Source organism: Mytilus trossulus, chromosome 13, assembly GCF_036588685.1.
Source record: "Mytilus trossulus isolate FHL-02 chromosome 13, PNRI_Mtr1.1.1.hap1, whole genome shotgun sequence".
NCBI lineage: Eukaryota > Metazoa > Mollusca > Bivalvia > Mytilida > Mytilidae > Mytilus > Mytilus trossulus.
The window spans coordinates 61,130,808-61,152,567 of record NC_086385.1 but is presented as its reverse complement, the minus strand read 5'-3'; the positions used below and the strand labels follow the sequence as shown (position 1 = coordinate 61,152,567).

General features: G+C 31.8%; 1 protein-coding gene across 1 annotated transcript; it reads left to right on the top strand.

Annotated features, from left to right (window-relative positions):
* The first annotated feature begins 4,102 nt into the window (after nucleotides 1–4,102).
* On the top strand, nucleotides 4,103–20,533 carry LOC134694897 (uncharacterized). Its single transcript, XM_063556003.1, has 8 exons — nucleotides 4,103–4,337; nucleotides 10,273–11,208; nucleotides 11,473–11,579; nucleotides 13,046–14,290; nucleotides 15,423–15,453; nucleotides 16,364–16,644; nucleotides 17,026–17,053; nucleotides 19,190–20,533. Exons 1-8 carry the CDS (start codon nucleotides 4,178–4,180, stop codon nucleotides 19,489–19,491), a joined length of 3,090 nt encoding a protein of 1,029 aa, XP_063412073.1. The 5' UTR covers nucleotides 4,103–4,177; the 3' UTR covers nucleotides 19,492–20,533.
* The last annotated feature ends 1,227 nt before the right edge of the window (nucleotides 20,534–21,760 follow it).

The window sequence follows — 21,760 nt, the reverse complement described above, 5'->3', positions numbered from 1 at the left end:
TATTTTCATCATAATTGATTAGTTTATCTAAATTACATCAACATTAACACCCAATAATTGAAAGAATGTGCTTCCTCAAGTAAGATTTTGATTTGTACAAAATGTCTCTGTGCTGTACTTTTTACTTCCAATCCAAATTACATGAGTTTTTAAAAAAAAATATATTCAAACCAGAAATTTTAGCAAACCAATCTACTTCCAATAATGCCTCATTTGAAGATTCTTCACTACCATTTAAAAATAGTGATGTATCGTCAGAAAACTGCGAGAGTTTGTGTTCAACATGAAGAACTTTGATACCATTTATATTTTTGTTATTTCTTATTTATAAAGCTTAGTGACAAAATCTGAAAGATTTCCTCCCTGAATGACTGCTGAATTAATGTTTTGATAGAGCACTTTCACCCAGTTTATAATAGAATCGCCAAAATTAAAAAGAAATCAATAATTCAAAAGAAATTCCCATGAAATGGAATCAAAAGCTTTTTTAAAATCGATCAACAATAAAAGGCCTGGTATATCATTATCTTCAATATATTCCATGATATCATAGATCAATCGTAGACTTTCCCAAATATATCTTCAACTCATAAAACCAGTCTGATCAGTATCTATACGTTCTATTTCTTCTTGCTATAACCCCAGAGTCAATGTTATATACAGTATTAAGCAAAGATATAGGGCACCAGTTTTCTAAAAAACAATGTCTAGATTTGTTACCCTTTGGAAGACATGTAATTATCCCCTGTTTTTGAGAAACAGAAAGTTCCCTTTTATCATAACCTGTATTCAAGGATCCTACAACAAAAAATTAATTATATTGATTGAACTATTCAAACAAAAAGCATTTAATCGCAAACACCTATTGTGGTTTTTTTACTATCAAATTGTTTCGTAATGAAATTGTAGAGGTATGACTTCTACTCAATATTAACCTTATATCTGTTTTTACTCTTGTTGATCGAAGATTAAAAAGTACATTTGTCGCCATGCATTTTTGCTTTCTAGTGACAAGAAATGTATCTCGGTAACGCAATTTTGTTGGTCATTAAAAAGACTTAATGCAAGCAAGATATCTGAGTTGTTTACCCACTATATATAATTAATCAATTCGACGTCCATGTATCAGTCGATTTTAATCTGAAATCTATAAATATCGACAATAATGCGTGAACAAAACATACAGACACAATAGGTAAAAATGTCACAAATAAAGTTAAAAAGTCCAATTATGTAGGTCAGACTCGTGAAAAGGGAACGTGACTGTTTGTTGATATTAAAATAACAAAATTACGGCACTCAAACCTTAAATCAGAACATATCAGTCAGTGTTTTGCAATTATTTTGTTCTTACGTTAGCAGCGTTTAAATTAGTTCCGTCTTCAACATGCTCAATGCACTTCAACTTTTCAATTGTTTTGGCTTTATAAATATTTTGATATGAGCGTTACTGATGAGTCTTATGTAGACGAAACGCGCGTCTGGCGTACTACCTTATAATCCTGGTACCTTTGATATATATGTATACACATAAAACCACTTTGTGTTTTACAGGGGAAAAAACCAAGCGAACTAACCCAAGGACCTAAAATGAGACAGTTATTAAAGGTAATGGATAAATTGTACATACTTGTAACAAGTATTTTCAATTTTTTTTTAATAGCGATTCGAGTTAGTAACAAATGTATGTTTATGAATGAATGCATATTCTTGTTATACAGTTGATAAGTGTGTTAACTTATAAAAAAGGCAAAGCTTTTAATAAAAGACGCACACATATAGTATTTCTTTTCTTTTGCAGGATTATGAATCACGCCTGTCTGGTAAGTACTTTGAACCCTTATTTTGTTATTAACTGATTTATCTCGAATAAGGACAATTATTTATATTTTTTTTGTATGTGTTTGACAATACATTATTTGTCTAAACTTTTAGGAATTTTTAGTCCTTAATGCACGTAATTATATTATTCTTCCCTTTTTTTATTTCAGCGTCACGATGAGTTGTTTGTAAACGAAACGTGCGTCAGGCAGAAATGTAAAAAAAAAAATCCATTCTGACATCTACGATGATTCTTTTGTTATATACAAGTTTGAATGTTGAGGTTTTTTTCCAATTGATGATGAGTCATTTGTGTCGGGGTAATTGTATTGTTTTTAGAATCAAGTGTCAATCATGAACTTCACAAATATTGTGCGTCTGACGTACTTGTTTTTTTCTAAAATCATTTTATTTTCGATCACTTGGTCGATATCTATGATGATGGAAATTCCCTCCGGAGAGTATAATCAGCGCAGTTATCAACACTGTCTATGTTCTAAGATACTGAAGGTATTTGATTATCTTGTCAAGTAGTGGTTCAACTCTAAAAGAATTCTGCGGAATGAACTTAGTATTTACATCGTCATAATTATAAATAAAACACTACCATTGCTGTAACACCTCACGAAATGTAAAGCCCTCAATGTTCTTTAATATCTTTAAATACCATCGTTCACAAGGTTGGTTTTGTGTTAAGGATAAAAAAGGACGAGTTCATATTAATAAATGCAACATGTAGGTTAAATATTCATCATTACCGGACTGAACAAAGAAATAACACGACGGGTGCCGTATACGGTGCAGGAAATGCTTACCCTTCCGGAGCACCTGATTACACTCCCGGTTTTTAGTGGAGTTCGTGTTGCTTCTTAATTAATACTTATAACTGTTGATGTAAATGTCCTTTGGTTTTTGTGAGTTTGTGTTTACTCCTTGGTTTTGATTGTTATTGTCTTGAGGGGTTGATGGTATTGTTTTGGACGTAATGACTGGGACTTTATTGTTTGCGGGAAAATATGAGTTACATTATCGGGACTCGGGAATTGAATATAAATATTTTCGACATTTTGTGACGACAATCTTTCTACCTCATCCATTTACAAATGAAGGTAGTGTTGACTGCCAGTAGCAAAGGAGGGTATCTTGATGCAAGGGTTTTTGATGTGCTTGAGATACGGGCACTCTCTTTACACGAGGTGATGGATTTAAAGTCCACATTGTGACCAAAACCAACTTTAATTGATACGTTCGCTTGTCATGAACAACAAGAAATATTCTAGAGGTTAACTAACATGTACTCACACATGAAGAACGTACTATAACCTTTGGTGTAATTCATGTTTATCTGTACATTTTTGGTCTTAAAGTAAACTTAAATTCTGCACAGCTAATCGGATGCTCCAAATTGACAAGGATTTGTTTAAGCCAATCAAACAAGGGCCTTATTAAAAGTATTTCTAATTGCAAGTCAACGTGTAAGTTTTAACACCAGCTGAAATAGTAAAAGAAATATTTAAAAAGTATACTCAACGAAAGAGCAATAAGCAATGCTAATATTAATCAACATTATGTAATTTCGAATCCCGTGTGAAAAATAGTGGACACTGTTTGTCGTCTTAGTTTTAGATTGATAGTATCCCTATATTAAAAAGGTAAAACCACAACAGGACTTAACTCCGAAGAAAATTTAAAACCGGAAGTCCATAATCAAATGATAAAATCAAATAATAAACATACACATCAGACGAATGGACAACACCTGTCATATTCCAGACTTGGTACAGCAATTTTGAAATGAAGAAAATAGTGGATTAAACCTGGTTTTTATAACACTAAACCTCTCACTTGTAGTGTATTACAGATAATAAATTGTCCCTCAGCTTGAGCATTTTGTTTTGTATGTCTTTGTGTTTTGCAACATTTCGAGAATTCTGACAAGATCGGGAGACTCGACCCATTCAGAGTTGGCTGGGTTTTTTTTATAGTTGAACCGAATGGGCGTTCTTATAAAAAAAAAACACGTGTTGTACCATTTCAGCACCTTGACATGTTTTGAAATTAAGTGATTTTAAAGTGAAACATTTAGGGGGATTGACATGTTTCCAATATATGTAAAATGCAGAAAAGAAGAACAAACGGACAAAATAATACCAAGAACAACGCTTCGGTATAATGGTTAACTATATGATAAACGATAAAGCGTTGTACTTCACGTATCAGTTGAATTTGAATATTGCATTCATTAGTCGAATTTTCAGGTCTTCCAATTGAAGTGAAAAAATTGGATAAAAATTCAGCACACATTTTTTCAAGTTTATTGGGTGAAGAAAGTTATCTTCATTTTGAGTCAAGAGTAATGTTAGCTGGAGAACAAGGTACAGGGAAGACAACTATTGCCAGACATCTTGTCGGTAAACAACCAACTAGATTCAGAAAGTCAACTGATGGAATAGAATTATACAATGGCCTTTCCTACTTTGATCGTGAAACGAAAGAATGGCTTGGAGGACAACAAGGTAAGACCTAGATAACCCAAAAGCCATTAATTCGGTGCTGGGTAGGCAGTACTTATTTGTCTTGTGAAAAAATAACGGCGTCGGCACGAGCGACATTAGAACTCACAACCTCAGTGTTGACTGACCATTGATTACAGTAGTTACTACTTATATAACTCGGCCACCGATGCTCCTTAAGCTTTAAGAAGATATGTATGGTATATAATAAGTAATTTGAGTGTAGTATTGGCGGTAATAAATATAATATTTATACAATATTAGGTGTGATTCAAATATAACTTTACCTTGCTCCTCTGGTAGACAATGCTTACGATGTTAACTTGCTTTATGATGGATCAAATTAAATGAAAACACCGAAGTTTATATTTTCATTTTGAATTTATTTAATTTTGTTTAAAAGATGTCAATTAACTATATCAATTTGTTGAAGCAGTTCTGTTTTTATGACTAAAACAATGTGATTAATCAGTTGCAAAAAATATTCTCATCCATGATATATCAATACTTATGGTTCCGTCTTTGATTTCTTTTTAAGTGTTATAGAACTGCAGTATTTGGATACGTATACGTATCAAAGTATTCATATACGTGCGAGATAGTTTGTATCTTTTTTTCTGACCGGGTGACTCTATCAACTTATAAATTAAATCAAAAAGGAGAATTATGTCATCTGTGCTTTGAAGTACTGAAGATTGATTTTAAAGACATTAATGAAAACAACATATAACTTCGAGATTCAAGAGTAAAGTCAGGCACACATGTTATAATCAAAGCGTGTTCGGGTAGATTTAATACAGAAACTTAAAGAATATCATCTCGCTTTAAATTCCATTATTTTCATATTTTAAAGCAATATTTTGAAATATTGACATAAAAAATTCCTATTAAGAGAAAGCAAAAGATATGGGTCAAGTGAAATATCTTTGTGATAAGTCATCATAACAAGGTAGGCGTGTTTGATTATAGAAATAGCCTTTGGTTCAATTGTTGAATGTCCTACTCTTAACGAATTCTATTTTATATGACCAATTATTGAAATAAAAATGTTTGACTTACAAACCATCTTTTTCATGTGGGACGTTCATTCCTTCATCCTTGTTTAAGAAGAAATTATTTTTAAAAACTACTATACATTGTAGTATTCAAAGTATCTATTGGCCTTGAACTTCACTGTATGCCCTATTACGAAATATCTTCATATTTTTTTCTTTCAGAACAGCTGTCTTTTATTAAACTTTAAAAAAAATGCCCAGACAAACAATTTGACATTTATTTGATGTATTATAAAAACATTCACATATCTTGAATGAAGAATCATTTGCCTTTTCAAATATTACTTTCACGAAATACATCTAGCGTCCATTTTTATTTATTTAGGGTGGGGGCTGGGCACGTAAATAAGTAAGGGCAATATAAACTTAAAAAAGGCAGGGCCGAAATGAGTGAAAAATTTAAAGGCAGGACAGAGATTACAACTAACAAAATGGATTAGGTGAGTGGAAGGGACTCTTGAGTAAGAAAAGGAGTAAAAGACACTTTGCAAAAAACGGCATGATGAAAATTTAAGAAAAAGAATTCAGGATAAAATAATTAAAAAGGCAGAACTAATTGGAGTGGAAAAAAAGACAGGACAGACATTGTTCTGTAAAAGCATGTGCATCTCTGCCAAGGTAACAGTATTTAAAAACAATTCCTATCATTGCTATCAATCTTATGTTAAGAAACTCACTCAGGTACACCTTTTCTATTCAAACATGTTTGGGTCGCCTGTTTTGTTTATTAAATGTTTAAAACAGTAACAAAAAGAATATAATCTCGCTTCAAATTTCAGTATTTATTTTTTTAAAATCATTGTGTATACATCAACAGTTAGATTGAATATAACTTCAAAACTAAAAAACATGGGTAAATATATTTTCAACTATACGTCATCATAACAGGTTATGTGTGTTTGAATGTAAATAAAACACCGTGTTGCATTTTACTTAATTTGAACAATTATTAGAATAAGATTATTGCATACTAATTATATTAATCATGAATGTGATATTTAAGATACAGGTACCCCTTTTAATGCTAAAAAACTTGACGAGGTTTTTCCTTTTGTATTTTTAAATTGCATACGTTAAAACAAAACTTTCTGATAGATATTTTCAGTATTGAAATTAAGCTCTGAAATTTTTTTGTTTACCAATTTTGTGTGAATGAAATGTTTTGTTAAAATTGCAGACTCTACAATTATTTGAATAAAATAATTCAAGAGGGAACAATTCATGTCTTTATATTATTAGAACAATGATGAAATACTTTTAAAAGTAAATAGTTTTGATATGAATAAACTGATCTACGTCAGTTTTATCTCATTTTCGTATTTTTTTTCCCGTTCTACAATTCACTAGTGCAACAATGTCTTTATCCAAGTTTACCCGTACCATCCAAATACACATCTGCTAGTTTTTTTTATCGTCGTGAACATGAACTATTTGTCACGACATTAAACAAACAAAATTAAGTGAGATTTACTGAATTTTAAATGTCCGTCAATAAATGTACATAAATACTGGTACTTTCTTCTGACTTCACTGCTTGCGCTTTTTAAATGATGTTAAAAAAGGAGCAAATACGTTTTGCTCTTCTTATCATTGAGAGCGTTGAATGTGACCTTCCGGAAACACCATCCCTATGTTATGTTGTCTGTATTTTTAATACTTATTAAAATATTACCCTCCCTGTAAAACGGTTGATTTAACATCCTCCTTAGTAACACTCACTTCAGATATTGATGTATATGTCAAATATGTCTCGGGAATAACCCATTTTACTCATCATTCGATGTACAGCATTTTATTGGTTGAGCAAACTTTGTAGAAACATCGGATACATTGGACGAACATTCTATTTGGCTGTTCGATACGGCAATTGCTTCACAGGAAGGTTCCATTTTACCTGACGTGCTAATCAAGCGGACCTTGCTCAAGATTCAGTGTACTCGTTATCTGATTGGTTAAGCTCTACGTGTATTGGTTTAGAGAAACTTTTCTGGAATATTTGGTTATATTTTTAAATCTCTATAGAGGGGTAGGTTTATGTTTCACTTGATATTTTTGGTATGTATAGAAATCGAAATTAATCTTTACAAAATAATGAGAGAAACATTAGTATCTACATGTTACATCCTATTAGACAACGTTGAACTCAAACACGCCTTATCCAAAAGTCCAAAAAATTACACACGATCTATAATACACGAGGCGTTATTCTTATGGATACGTCGGAGGAACATTACATTGTTTATGTTGTTATTTCATTGGCATAGAACAGAAGCTTCTTATGAAAGTCCATTCATTAAGTGGACCTAGATCGATCTCAACTACTTTTCATTTTTGTTGTTAAGGTTCATCTAAAGGAATTATAAATGTGGCCGTTAATAAAAAAAAAATACTCTGAGTACAGACAAACGGGTGCATCTTGGAACGTTTTAAGGCAAGGCTGGACTTATGAATATTTTATGTACAAGTTATCATTTTTTACAAATTATAATTTATACACAAATATTTGTACAAATTATTATTTGTATTTTGACTTTGTACAAGTTGTTATTTGTACAAAAAGTGCTTGTAAAAATTATAATTTGTACAAAATTAGACTTAAATTCACCTATAACTTGTACAATGATTTATGGTATGGATGTTGTAATATAAAATCATTGATACACACAAAAAAGGTTTTATTCCATGACCACACAATAAACCTTATTAACAAAATACAGAAATATGTCTGTATCCTTTGTTTGAGTATATGAGTGAATTATGGCATAGGGAATTACACAGACTCATTTGCTTTTCACATTCGTATATGCCCTCCAAAATTAAAATAACTTTCCCTCTTAGCAATCACATAAAAGACCACAAGTTTTTGAAAGCTTATTATCTGATTCATGTAGCGAATGTGGAAGCGCACAAACCGTTGATGTGAATTTTTTTTACAGCAGTTCCAATGCGGTACCAAAATTCTACAGATGCAATTATTACACATAAGATGTGTCGAGGAGTAGTTGTGGTATGATCATACTACCGTTATACCCAATAGCAAGTTCTTATAATTTCTGTTCGTTTTCATGGTGATTCGTCTTGGATCTGTTAGCCAGACAGCGCACGGTTCCTGACACGTATGCTTGGTGTTTCAACGTTAGTGTCGTCCCAATTGCGTCAATTTCAATGACACTATTAGAAATGTCACTGAGGCCAATTTTTATTATTCTGTCAGAATTGTCACAGTGGCCAATTTCTATTATACTATTAGAATTTGCACTGGGGCCAATTTCTATTATACTATCAGAATTTTCACTGAGGCCAATTTCAATACTATCAGATTTCTGAGTGGGACCAATTTTTCATAAAATTGAGAATGGAAATGGGGAATGTGTCAAAGAGACAATAACCCGACCGTAGAAAAAAACTAAAGCAGAAGGTCACCAACAGGTCTTCAATGTAGCGAGAAATTCCCGAACCCGGATGCGTCCTTCAGCTGGCCCCTAAACAAATATATACTAGTTCAGTGAACGCCATACTAATTTCCAAATTGTACACAAGAAACTAAAATTAAAATAATACAAGACTAACAAAGGCCAGAGGCTCCTGACTTGGGACAGGCGCAAAAATGCGGCGGGGTTAAACATGTTTGTGAGATCTCAACCCTCCCCCTATACCTCTAGCCAATGTAGAAAAGTAAACGCATAACAATACGCACATTAAAATTCAGCTCAAGAGAAGTCCGAGTCTGATGTCAGAAGATGTAACCAAAGAAAATAAACAAAATTACAATAATACAATAATACATAAATAACAACTGACTACTAGAAGTTAACTGACATGCCAGCTCCAGACTTCAATAAAACTGACAGAAAGATTATGATGTCATCATATGAACATCAGGCACAACCCTTCCCGTTAGGGGTTTAGTATCATACCATCATAACATATATGAGAAGAACATAACCCGTGTCATGCCAACAACTGGTTTTTGAATAAATGTGCTTAGTTCCGACGCAAAGACCCTATAAGTGAATCAATATTAACGCCAAAATATGCAATCTTAATGACCTGACAACAGTATCGTAGCTATATCCCTTCTTAATAAGTCTATTCAAAGGTTTTGTAAGTTTCTGAGGTGAATACTGACACCTTTGTGCTTTATAAAGAATATTTCCATAAAAAATTGGATGTGAAATACCTGAACGTATAAGAAGTCTGCATGTGGAACTATATTTATGAATGATGTCCTTATACCGATGATAAATTTTAGTAAAATGTTTTGACTAGTTTGTGATATCGAAAACCCTGGTGTTATCATTTTTCAGTAATACATAAATTTCTCTCGTCATTTATTTAGATTTTACTCTCTCGTAGACAGACGATTTATATGTACAAATATGAGAAATACCATCAGTGAAAATAACAACCTCGGTGTATTTTATATAAACATTCTCCATATCCTTTAAATTTAAGGGAACTGCCCTGTGATGAAAAATTGGTTTTAGTTTAATCGTTGTTCTCCCTTTTTTGATTTTCCCTTTATTAGGTCCTGGCTTTTTCAAATAGTTAATAATTTTTGACTTACATGTATATATTGTCAGCATGTCTTTTGTCCTTGCTGAGTTGCATTTTTGTTACTCAATACTCCTGATCTGTCTTTTATCAAATTGCATCTAAGCCCACAAACCCTCCCCCCCCCCCCCCCCCATAAAAATCAATGGTTGCTTAAAATAAACAAAAATATTTTAACATGAAAGAAAATATATAAATATGAATAACAAAAAACTCATCATAGATACCAAGATAAAGTTTTGTATTTTTGTTTTGTAAACAATTGTATTTTTTATATTGGAATTTTGCCAAAACATCTAATCAAAAGTTTAAGTTTATTTCTTATTCAGATTTTTCCCTGGAAGAAATCACAGTTTGCAGATCCCTTTTACGAGCAGACACAACAACTCAAAAACAAAATGTTCCTTCAGCAGATACTACACCAACCAGTCCAAATAAATCAGATGTTACAGAGGAGGCATCAATATCCGCCAACGAAGAATGGCTGAAACATAAATCGAATGAATCAACATCGGGCGATGCATCGTTACCCACTGAATGCTCAATGACAGAAGCTGTGAAAGCCAAAAAACTGTCCGATCCTCAGTTTCAAACCGTACCTGGTTGTGCTAATAGTTTGGCAATTAGTATGGAAAAGAAACTACCAGGTCATGTTGCAGGACAGGAATCAGAAAGAGTAGACAACGATGACATATATGAGTCAGATGTTCAAGGCGTACTCCGTAGCTCAGAAAGGCAATCAGTTGTATTTGATTTTGATGGCGAAAGTTCAGACACAAGGACCGATCTAGTAGTCCTAGATTATGCAACTGAAAACCAAACTTCGGATGTTACAAAATACAGAGAAATACATGAACTTTCGTTTGATGAATACAAACCAATGGAAGATTCTCTTGGAGCTTCTCTGAAGTCAGGTGTCACTGGTGATTTGCATATTGAAACTGTTACTAAACCTGGAATTATAGCACATCTGAAACGTGTGTTTGGCATTACCAAACAAGTCAAAGAAGTTAAAGTGTCAATCACAAAGGAAAGCTTCTTAGAGAAGTCTTCTAAAGTTGGAAAAAAGAAGCTACACAACAGAAAGATAGCACCTATAATTATCTGGGATTTTGGTGGCCAGGATGTTTTCTATTCAACTCATCAGACATTTTTAACGTACAGAGCTATATACATAATTGTATTGGATGGAAGTAGAACACTTGATGATCCCTGTCGGTATGAACAATACCTCCCAGGAAAGAGTGGACATAAAACCTCAAGAGGTATGTAAAAAAATACATACGTTTGAAATACACACTGTTGAGGAACAAAAGTAAACAAGACAAACAAAATCTTCAAATATGTTAAAATATACATAATACATCTGATAACTTACACACCCTCAAATGTGTATCTATTATTGCAAGAATTAACACTCATAACTATATTTAGAAGACAGTAGATCTCGTAGAGAACATATACATTTAAAAGATTGTCATACCTTTTGCATTATGTATTTAACGTTTTTATTTATTTTATTATTACAGATTATCTGTTATTCTGGATCAACACCATTGTAACATACTGTAAAGGAAGTATTCAGGGATTTCCCAAAATTATGGTGGTTTTAACGCACAAAGATCAGATATCAGCAGTAAGTATGTTGTAGAACACGCTCTACATTAGAAATATAATTGAATATAAAATGGAGAATATTTATTGAAGAGAACGATTACAAACATGCTAGGTTTATACTTTGTGACGGGACGATGTCAGCTTTCCAATTATCAATTTCCCATTTCTTAGCAATAACTTACCATATGCCCCTCCCATTGTGTTTACATACTCAGTTGATACCTTATGCTCGTAAATGTTCAAGTATATGGAATTCATTTACAGAAATGTGTTCCTTAGGCAGAAACTGCTCCAAACAGTTATGAGGAGTAAGGATTAAAAATTAAACTCCGTAAATGTTATGGACACCATCACGATTTCATTGATTCATACGATGTGCATAAGTCTTAACTAACTAGATCATGCTTTCCACGTCTACAATTGTGCTTTACAGTTTTAAAGGTCGTTTGGTCTTTCAAAACCGAACGTGATCTTTCCCCGAATATGACTGTTTTTTTTAGTGTGAACTGGCATTGGCAAGAGACATGTCTCGGTATTTGTGTATCCAACGTTCATTTATTTATTTGTAATTTTAATCGGATATTGTTTTTGTTTTATTGTTGGTACTTGTAATTCTATTTTTTAATTTTCTATTCCTGTGTGAACGTAAAGATAATTTATCACCCAGTTCACTTTTAGTTTAAAGCAACTATGTATACAGGAATTATTTGTTTTACACAGTTTGTTTTTGGTAGAAAAGCTGACATGATGAGTTACTACCAGCAGTATTTTATATTAATATTCTTGTAAATTTTATAAAATACATCAAATATCATAAACATATTTAAAATGTTGATATTGGATTATGAGGACTCTTTTGGGTGAAAAACACACATTTGGGAGAATCGGACACGTTTGAGAGTATTGAATATATAATGTTACTGTGTACTTGTTCGTATTTGTGTACCTCTCTAGAAACATGTCTTTTGGGGAATTCAACTTGTGTATTGTCTGATTCTAAGGCTTGATTGCTACCTAGTTATCATGTTTAACTGAATGTTGTGTATTTGTTAAGATTTATTATTCATTTGGGTATATATTCCTTTTTCTTTTTTTTTGCTCCTATGATATGATACCAGTGTTATACTTTGAGTTCTTGCTTGTTTTGTGTTTGAAATGGAAGTTTTTGTTTGAGATTGCAGTAATGTAATTGGTAAAATTTAGCGTATAAGCAATAACGATCGTACATTTAAATATGTTCATTTAAATATAAGCAATTGCTTAATATATACATTTGTCCATAGGGGTAACAAATTTAAAAAAGGTACTCATTAGTGACTCTAAGATAAAAAAAAAAGTAAGAAAGCCAAAAAAATGAGTGTTGAAGAGCATTTGAGGACTAAAAATTCCAAAAAGTTGTACCAAATACGGCTAAGATAATATAATACGCCGCATTTCGAATAATTCATACCTTTGGTAAACATATCATATTAATATTATTTTCAGAATGATGTTGAAACTAAACGTCGTTACATATTTAAAGAAATCTACAAGATGTTCCACAATACGCCATTGATGCAACACTTGGTGATTGATGATGAAATATTTGTAAACGCTAGAGACAAATATGACCCAGAAATGTCGAAGATAAAGGCTGTTATCATGCGCGAATCAGAGAGGCAACCAACATGGGGAGAACCCCTCCCAAAATGCTTTATCCCTTTAGAGTTAGAATTTGCATCACTCATCAAACGCAATATTCCACTGATTACAATGGAGCATTTGCAGAAAATCAACTCACTACAACCAATACGATCCTTGACAAAATCTGAGTTAAAAGTATTCCTGAAATTTCAACATGCCATAGGCAAGGTGTTATACTTTGATGAACACAGATTAAACCGTCATATTATTTTGTCTCCAACCCATTTAATTGATGCCTTTAAGTCTATTGTTACTGATAGAAGTTTCTGCCAAGGAGACAAAGAAAGAGAAGAGTTATGGGATGTAATGGGCAAGAAAGGGGTGGTATCAAAACAAGTTATCCAACAAATTTGGAAAAAAAAGAAATATCGGAAATTTTACAATGATAAAGATTATTTACTGAATGTCATGACCCATCTCGATATATTGGTTGAACCAAAGAGATACGACTTAGATCGCAACCGTATACCTGCTGACTTTTATTATATCGCAAGTATGGTACGAGCGAAAGATGAATCTGGGTACCTTAAGTCAGCGGGCATTGCTAACAGGAGTATTGCCATAGCTTTTCAGTCTTCTGCATTGATGATACCTCCTGCATTATCCTTTAGATTTATAAGTTACTGTCTATATGTATGGGCAGTGAAAACATACGGAGAGAAAAAGACCGACATGTTGTTCCATAGGTCAGGGGTGTTCACTCTAGATCCTTCTTTGGATATGTCCATTACTTGCGAAGATGACATGATTATTTCCCGTCTTGTTCATGCTAGAACAAACACACTGATATCGAGGGATATGGCTTACAGCATTATTGCGTGTTTAACATCTGCATTAGAAAAAATAAGTCAGTTATATATCAGAACAAGCAGCGACTCCAGTCACATCAGTGATGCAGCCTTTATTACAAGAATATGTTGTAACTCACCAGATAATCCATGTATCATCGACGTCAGACAACTAGAAAACATAAGCAACATATGGATATGTCCTTCACATGGGATTGAACATAACATAAATATAATCACATCATGGTTCCAAAGAAAGGTATATAAAGAATAAGTTTGTGTCAAATAATAAACAAAATATAACAAAGGGATACTCAAACTCATGAATCAAAAATAATACTAACAATGCAATGGTCGTATAGGAAAACGATGAAAAGGCAACTAACAGTTCATGTACATATGTTTGCTTATGACAGGTGCAAGGAAATACAACGGGTTCAGACGTATTAACTTTAACACTAACTTGAATAAGTAGTACAGCATATGCGCTAAAAGGTTGCACTTTGTGAATACAGCTGTTTCGCAAACCACGCCTGTTTTGGGGAGATCTTGAATATTCATAGAAACTTAATTTTGTTTACATACTAGTTCCCAGTTATGCTCTCTGTGTTCCATCTCACAGAGACATACCTTTGGAATGTTACCAGTAAATTTACATATGCATTTTGTTTACACTGGAATCTGTGGTAACCTTATATTCGAGGTAGGGGAAGTTAAGAAAATTAGCGTTAGTTTAAACTCTGAGAAGTTCAGGGCATATAAACGTTGAAAATATGTCGCGCAGCCCTATATTTTGACCTTTGAAATAAATTGTGGTGCATATGAACTTCAATTCTAGGATTATATTTTTTTTCTAAACTTCATAGTAAAAGTGGTACAGTTTTAGCCGTAAACGGAGTTTCTATGGGAAATTGCATTGTCAATAATTACAGAAATGCAACCTAAAGACATCCAATAAGCTTTGGATTTGACAGCTTAGTGAAATAAAGAATTACTACTGGTCAACAAATTTGTGATAGTTCATCGTTTGACAATTAGTTTAAGACAAAATATGTGAATTACAGCACCTTTGATTTTTAGAGAAATACGAAAAATCACAAACATACTGAGCTCCGAGGAAAATTCAAAACGGAAAGTTCCTCATTAAATGGCAAAATGGCAAAATCAACAGCTTACACAAATCAAACGAATGGATAACACACGTCATATTCCTAACTTGGTACAGGTATATGTAATGTATTGATTGTGTTAAATACCAAAATGAATATTTATACAGATATTACAGTATACAGAGAATAATCTAACATCTTTTTGTTTTTTTATAGCTTTTTCATGTTAATTCTATTGTATAATGTATGCCACGTGTATCCACATGTTGTTTTTTTTTGCAGGGAGACGACAAATGTGAACCAGATTGTCCAGGTATTGTTTTTTTCATTTGTAAGAAGCAGACATAATTATCACTTGTATTGTTTTGTGATTTTACTTTTTTGCCTGTGATATAATCTCATTCATGACGTTTTTACTATTTCACTTAGAAATTATGTAGGCTTTAATTACAGTGGGATAATGAGTATATACAAACCAGAACAAACAACACATGAAACAGATTAAGAAACTGTGGCATCAATACACAGATGCTTGAATTAGATATCAATCAATTTATAATACCAAACACAAATACATGACAGTCTTGTAGTCAACGCTACGGTGTTGACAAGCATATCAAATGTATGGTATACATATTCATAAATTTATGAAATAGCTGTTTTTAAAAGTATAAATTATTTGAAATACGTAGGATTTTTTTATCCCAGGCATATAGTACCTTAGCCGTATCCTGCATAACATTTTTTTGAATTTTGAATCTTCAATGCTTTTCACATTTATAATTGCTTGGCTTTCACACTTTTTTTATCTGCACGTATGTGCTGGAAATTTTTGGTCCTCAATACTCTTCATCTTCGTACTTTATTTAGCTTTTTAACCTTTTTTAATTCGAGCGTCACTGATGAGTATGTTGTAGACATAAAGCGCGTCTGGCGTAAATACAATATATAATTCTTGAATCTATGATAAATGTATTCACCGATGAGTCAAATGTAGACGGAACGTGCATATGGCGTATCTCAACATTCTTTGAAGTTCGGATTTTTTCTTATTTTACTTTTTTTTTGGCAACATATTTTAAGCCAGGGATACATGAAAAAGTAAACAATTCGTTGATGAATACCACAGTGTCATACATTTATCAATGGGCAAATTCTGAAATGTGTTTTCAAGTATCAAAGATATTACAAATCCAAAACATAATGATATATGTCGTTTACAGTTACAACTGAAGAGTTTTTGAAAGAGATTCCATCAGATCTACATCTGCGTCGATTATCCCTGCTGTACAACAGAGATGAGATAAGACAACTGGCTACGCACCTGGGACTGACATATGCTGAATGGGAAAATGTTTGTGACCAAGAAAGTCAAAGTGACGAACCGGAGAAACTGAAATTTGAAATCCTCAGAAAATGTCGGAACAAATTTTCGTTGACATTTAAAAGCATAAAGGATGCCACGGTGTATGCAAACATACAAAACCCTCATACCATCTGCAAGGTACTAATATGATAATACATAAGTTTGATATACGCATCGTGCTGTGTCGACAAAAAAACATATAATATATAATATAAAACAGCGTTCTTAAATATTTCTTTTCATTAATTTAAACATACACTGACGTGTAATAGCTTTCAATAACTTGCATAACTAACAGGATAAATATATTCAACATGTTTAAACTGTTCTCACACTTTGTCGAACATTAATGTAATTGGAATAATTATCATTTAATAAAGAAAAAAAAACATTCTCGGAAAATAGAAATTCATCACGAAACCTCTTAAAACATAATAATAATGCAGTGTAAAATGCAAAATATACACGTCTACGTACAGTCTGTCTTGTTTTACTGATATTTCTTGTGATTGTTTATAGGTTGTAGCAGGAGCAAATATTGATTTAGGTAAGTAGAAGTTTAATTTAAATGTCCGACATACGCGAAATGTGTTATCATCATTTACGACTTAACAAACAAGACAGAAAACATGCCTTTATTAACCATGTTCTTTGTAATACTTCTAAATTATTAATTTAGGTAAGTATAAGTTTAATTTAAATGTCCGACAGATGCGATATGTGTTATCATCATTTACGACTTAACAAACAAGACAGTAAACATGCCTTTATTAACCATGTTATTTGTAATGCTTCTAAATTAAGAACAGTTAATAATACACGCGGGACAAGGCGGGTGCAGTTGTATAAATATTCCTTTTCAAAGATGTGTAACAAATAAGTGTAAGACATTGAAATATCATCAGGTTTGCACTCGCATTGAACGACTGGTGTCACATGCTTAGCATGAAATGTTTACCTTTTCTGAGCAACTGATATTAACAAGTGTTGTGGCGTTGTTCGTATTGTTTAGTCAGTGGTTTTCTAGGATTGTTTTTTTTTTAAATTGATGTCTTCTGGTTGTTTTTATATTTGTAATAACAATGTCAGTTTGATTTTCACTTATGACTTAACACACTGAATATACCAACTGGTTTGTTCGATAGTAATATTTCATATAAAGTTGTTTGTTTCTTCGTCGCTTTATTTAAGTGTTTTGGAAGTTGTTTGTTTCTTCATCGCTTTATTTAAGTGTTTTGGAAGTTGTTTGTTTTTTCATCGCTTTATTTAAGTGTTTTGAAAGTTGTTTGTTTCTTCATCGCTTTATTTAAGTGTTTTGGAAGTTGTTTGTTTCTTCATCGCTTTATTTAAGTGTTTTGGAAGTTGTTTGTTTCTTCATCACTTTATTTAAGAGTTTTGGAAGTTGTAAGTTTCTTCATCGCTTTATTTAAGAGTTTTGGAAGTTGTTTGTTTCTTCATCGCTTTATTTAAGTGTTTTGGAAGTTGTTTGTTTCTTCATCGCTTTATTTAAGAGTTTTGGAAGTTGTAAGTTTCTTCATTTCTTCATCGCTTTATTTAAGAGTTTTGGAAGTTGTAAGTTTCTTCATCGCTTTATTTAAGAGTTTTGGAAGTTGTTTGTTTCTTCATCGCTTTATTTAAGTGTTTTGGAAGTTGTTTGTTTCTTCATCGTTTTATTTAAGAGTTTTGGAAGTTGTAAGTTTCTTCATCGCTTTATTTAAGAGTTTTGGAAGTTGTTTGTTTCTTCATCGCTTTATTTTAGTGTTTTGGAAGTTGTTTGCTTCTTCATCGCTTTATTTAAGAGTTTTGGAAGTTGTTTGTTTCTTCATCGCTTATTTAAGAGTTTTGGAAGTTGTTTGTTTCTTCATCGCTTTATTTAAGAGTTTTGGAAGTTGTTTGTTTCTTCATCGCTTTATTTAAGTGTTTTGGAAGTTGTTTATTTCTTCATCGCTTTATTTAAGAGTTTTGGAAGTTGTAAGTTTCTTCATCGCTTTATTTAAGAGTTTTGGAAGTTGTTTGTTTCTTCATCGCTTTATTTAAGAGTTTTGGAAGTTGTAAGTTTCTTCATCGCTTTATTTAAGAGTTTTGGAAGTTGTTTGTTTCTTCATCGCTTTATTTAAGTGTTTAGGAAGTTGTTTGTTTCTTCATCGCTTTATTTAAGAGTTTTGGAAGTTGTTTGTTTCTTCATCGCTTTATTTAAGAGTTTTGGAAGTTGTTTGTTTCTTCATCGCTTTATTTAAGAGTTTTGGAAGTTGTAAGTTTCTTCATCGCTTTATTTAAGAGTTTTGGAAGTTGTTTGTTTCTTCATCGCTTTATTTAAGTGTCTTGGAAGTTGTTTGTTTCTTCATCGCTTTATTTAAGTGTTTTGCCAAACAGGAGAAGTCCATAAAAACTGACAAAAGTATAAGTTTTCGACGAGTAGAAAATGTAACAAAAATAATATTTTTACAACATTAGGAATTGGTTGTTATAAAATCAAATGTGTGTAAAGAAATCATGTCTTCGTAAATATAAGCTGATTGTGACTTATTCAATATGTTCGGAAATGTACAATGTTTTCCGCAATCTACTACTTTGGAATTCAATCTTACTTTCAAAATTACAGTTTCGAAGTTAACGCAAAACAAAATAGAAGTTATACTTTAATTGGTGTATTACATGTGAGTTTTTTTCGTTTGTCTTTTAGATGACAAATGGGATATAGTACCAACAGAAGAACACATCGATAGATTGGCCCCATTAATTGGGAATAGTTCTCTTCACTTCTTGATCGAACTTGATATGAAGTTTGAGACGTGGGAACAGATTTGTTACATACAAGCAGACAGAGATTTGGTAAGACTGAACAAGAATATTTTAGAAGAATGGAAAAATCAGTTTTGCCGGTCGCACAATCTGAAACCAACATTGCGTAAAATTGGACAGGCATTTAGTAACGTTGGTAAACATGTCAAAATGGTTGAAAACACATTATCAGATTTGGTTTGAGTACCTTTCATTTAAACATCAATTGCATGTGACTGGAGAATGCTACAAGAATAATAAATATTAAGAATAGAAGGAACCTGCAACTGTTATTGTAAGCTGAAATCTTAACATTTAAATTTTAAAATGCTTTTATGTTTAACTTTTGCCATCATAATCAAAGTATTCAGTGCATTTTCTTTTAAACGTTGTTTTGAAATTGTTTCATGACATGTGTACTATATACATGTGTAACAATTGTCTTTTTCTCACAATTCAAGCACTTTTTTGTTTTAACCCTTCGTTATTGAACACCATTTTTTTTTTATTATGTTATTCTGCTTATATCTATTTTCCCTAAAGACTAATAATCATATAGATACCATGTTTATGTAAGAAACAACTGTCAGATTTGTATGTATTGTTATTTATCTAAAATATGACTTACGGAAAACAAAATCATCTCTTCAACGTCACGTCATTCATCACCGTTGTTGTTGTCTATTCATTTGGTATGTTTAAGGTTTTTGGTTTTGCCATTTGAACATTTGATTAGGGACTTTCCGTTTAAATATTTCTAAAAGCTTGGTGTTTTTTTTTATCTAACTTTCTACACTAAAAATGATTATAATAGTTCTTCAGCATTCTTATTAAAATTTCGGTTGGGGCTGTTAACACCTTTTAAAACTTATCCGAACTTTTACTTTAATTCAAAGTCAAACATAATGAACCAGTATTTTTGTTTTGTTTTGTTTCTACTAAATATCAAATATGTCTTGTTTTATGTTTTTGAATTTGTTTTTTTAAATTTTGTTTGCAATTACTTACATTTTTTTTTATTATATATAAACATGATAAGATGAGGTTAATTATGACTACATATGTCATAAAGTGTTTGTGTATTGACTATTATAATGCACGTGCCTTTGTGAATACTTTATATCAACAAGTGCGTTTTCAACTATATAAGTGCATTTGAGATGACTATACATTAAGAGGATTCAGTGATCAAACACAAATGAAATACATTTCAGATATGTATAACCTGTTTTGTTTGTCTAGATTGGTCAAAAAAAATCAAATAAGCATAACTCCTATTAAAAATTAACAATTAAATTTAAATTATGTATATGTACTGTCACTAATTAATAAGTAATTATTCAGATTAGAACACATATTTGTTTATGTAACAATAATCAGCCCTTTCAACTTTATAAATTTTAATGGCATTACCCCTTAGAATGTTTGTTAAGCAATATGAATGTTTAACAATTAAAATAATAATTCACTTAAAAAAATGTTTTTTTTATCAAAGTTTGGATTATTGAAACAATGCTTGGCTATTCAGAAGATATCCATAAATGTGCAAATATTGTATTCTACCTAAGTAACATAAAGAATTAATGGAAAACAGAATGATTTTTTTTTTATTATTTATATAGAAATTATCTAGAAATTACTCAATGGTTATCTGTTTATAAAGTGTAGATGTAATACTATGAAACTACACCAAGTCTTAACTAGTTTGTGTTGAAACCAGCTTAAAAAATCATATTGCCCATTAATGACCAATATTACATAGTTCTGGGAGTATTGCCCAGCCCGGGAAAACACCCGGGAATTCCCAGGCGAGTAATACTTTGCCAACCCTGGTTTTTGCTTAATATTAGAATTATAGAATACTTAAATGATTGAAACAATAATTCAGCAATGTAAATTTATATACATGTTGAGAAGTTTTTATTGCAGAGGAATATATTTTGATGTGTACAATTTGTATATTAAGCTTTGTATTTGTAAGTTAAGCATGTTAATATGTAAATTATTTTATCTCATGTAGTAGCTCTTGTTCAAATTATTTAGTCTCAGATCCGTATAATTTTGTTTTATCTTCTTATATATCAGCTCCTAAGTTTGTTACGAAAATGTGTGTTTTATCAAGCAGCAAACAATCCATGTATAGTTGTTTTCAGGTTCATATGTATATAACTTTTTTTTCTGGAATATTTGTTATACTTTGGAAAGTTCTAAACAAAAGATAGATTGCTGGTCTAACGCTGCTGACATCATTATGCTAATGTTCAAATGAAGAATCATAAAATGTTGAGTTAAACAAATCAATGTCACAAAACCGAAAGCGTACCTAAATTCCAATGTTCCTCCCCTGGCAATCAACATCGCACCAGAATCATAATTTCAAGGACTCATCCTCCTAACAGAGTGAACTGATCAATCAGTTATTTCTAAATAATTATTTTTTAAAAACGTCTTCATGTACGTTTTATTAATCTGT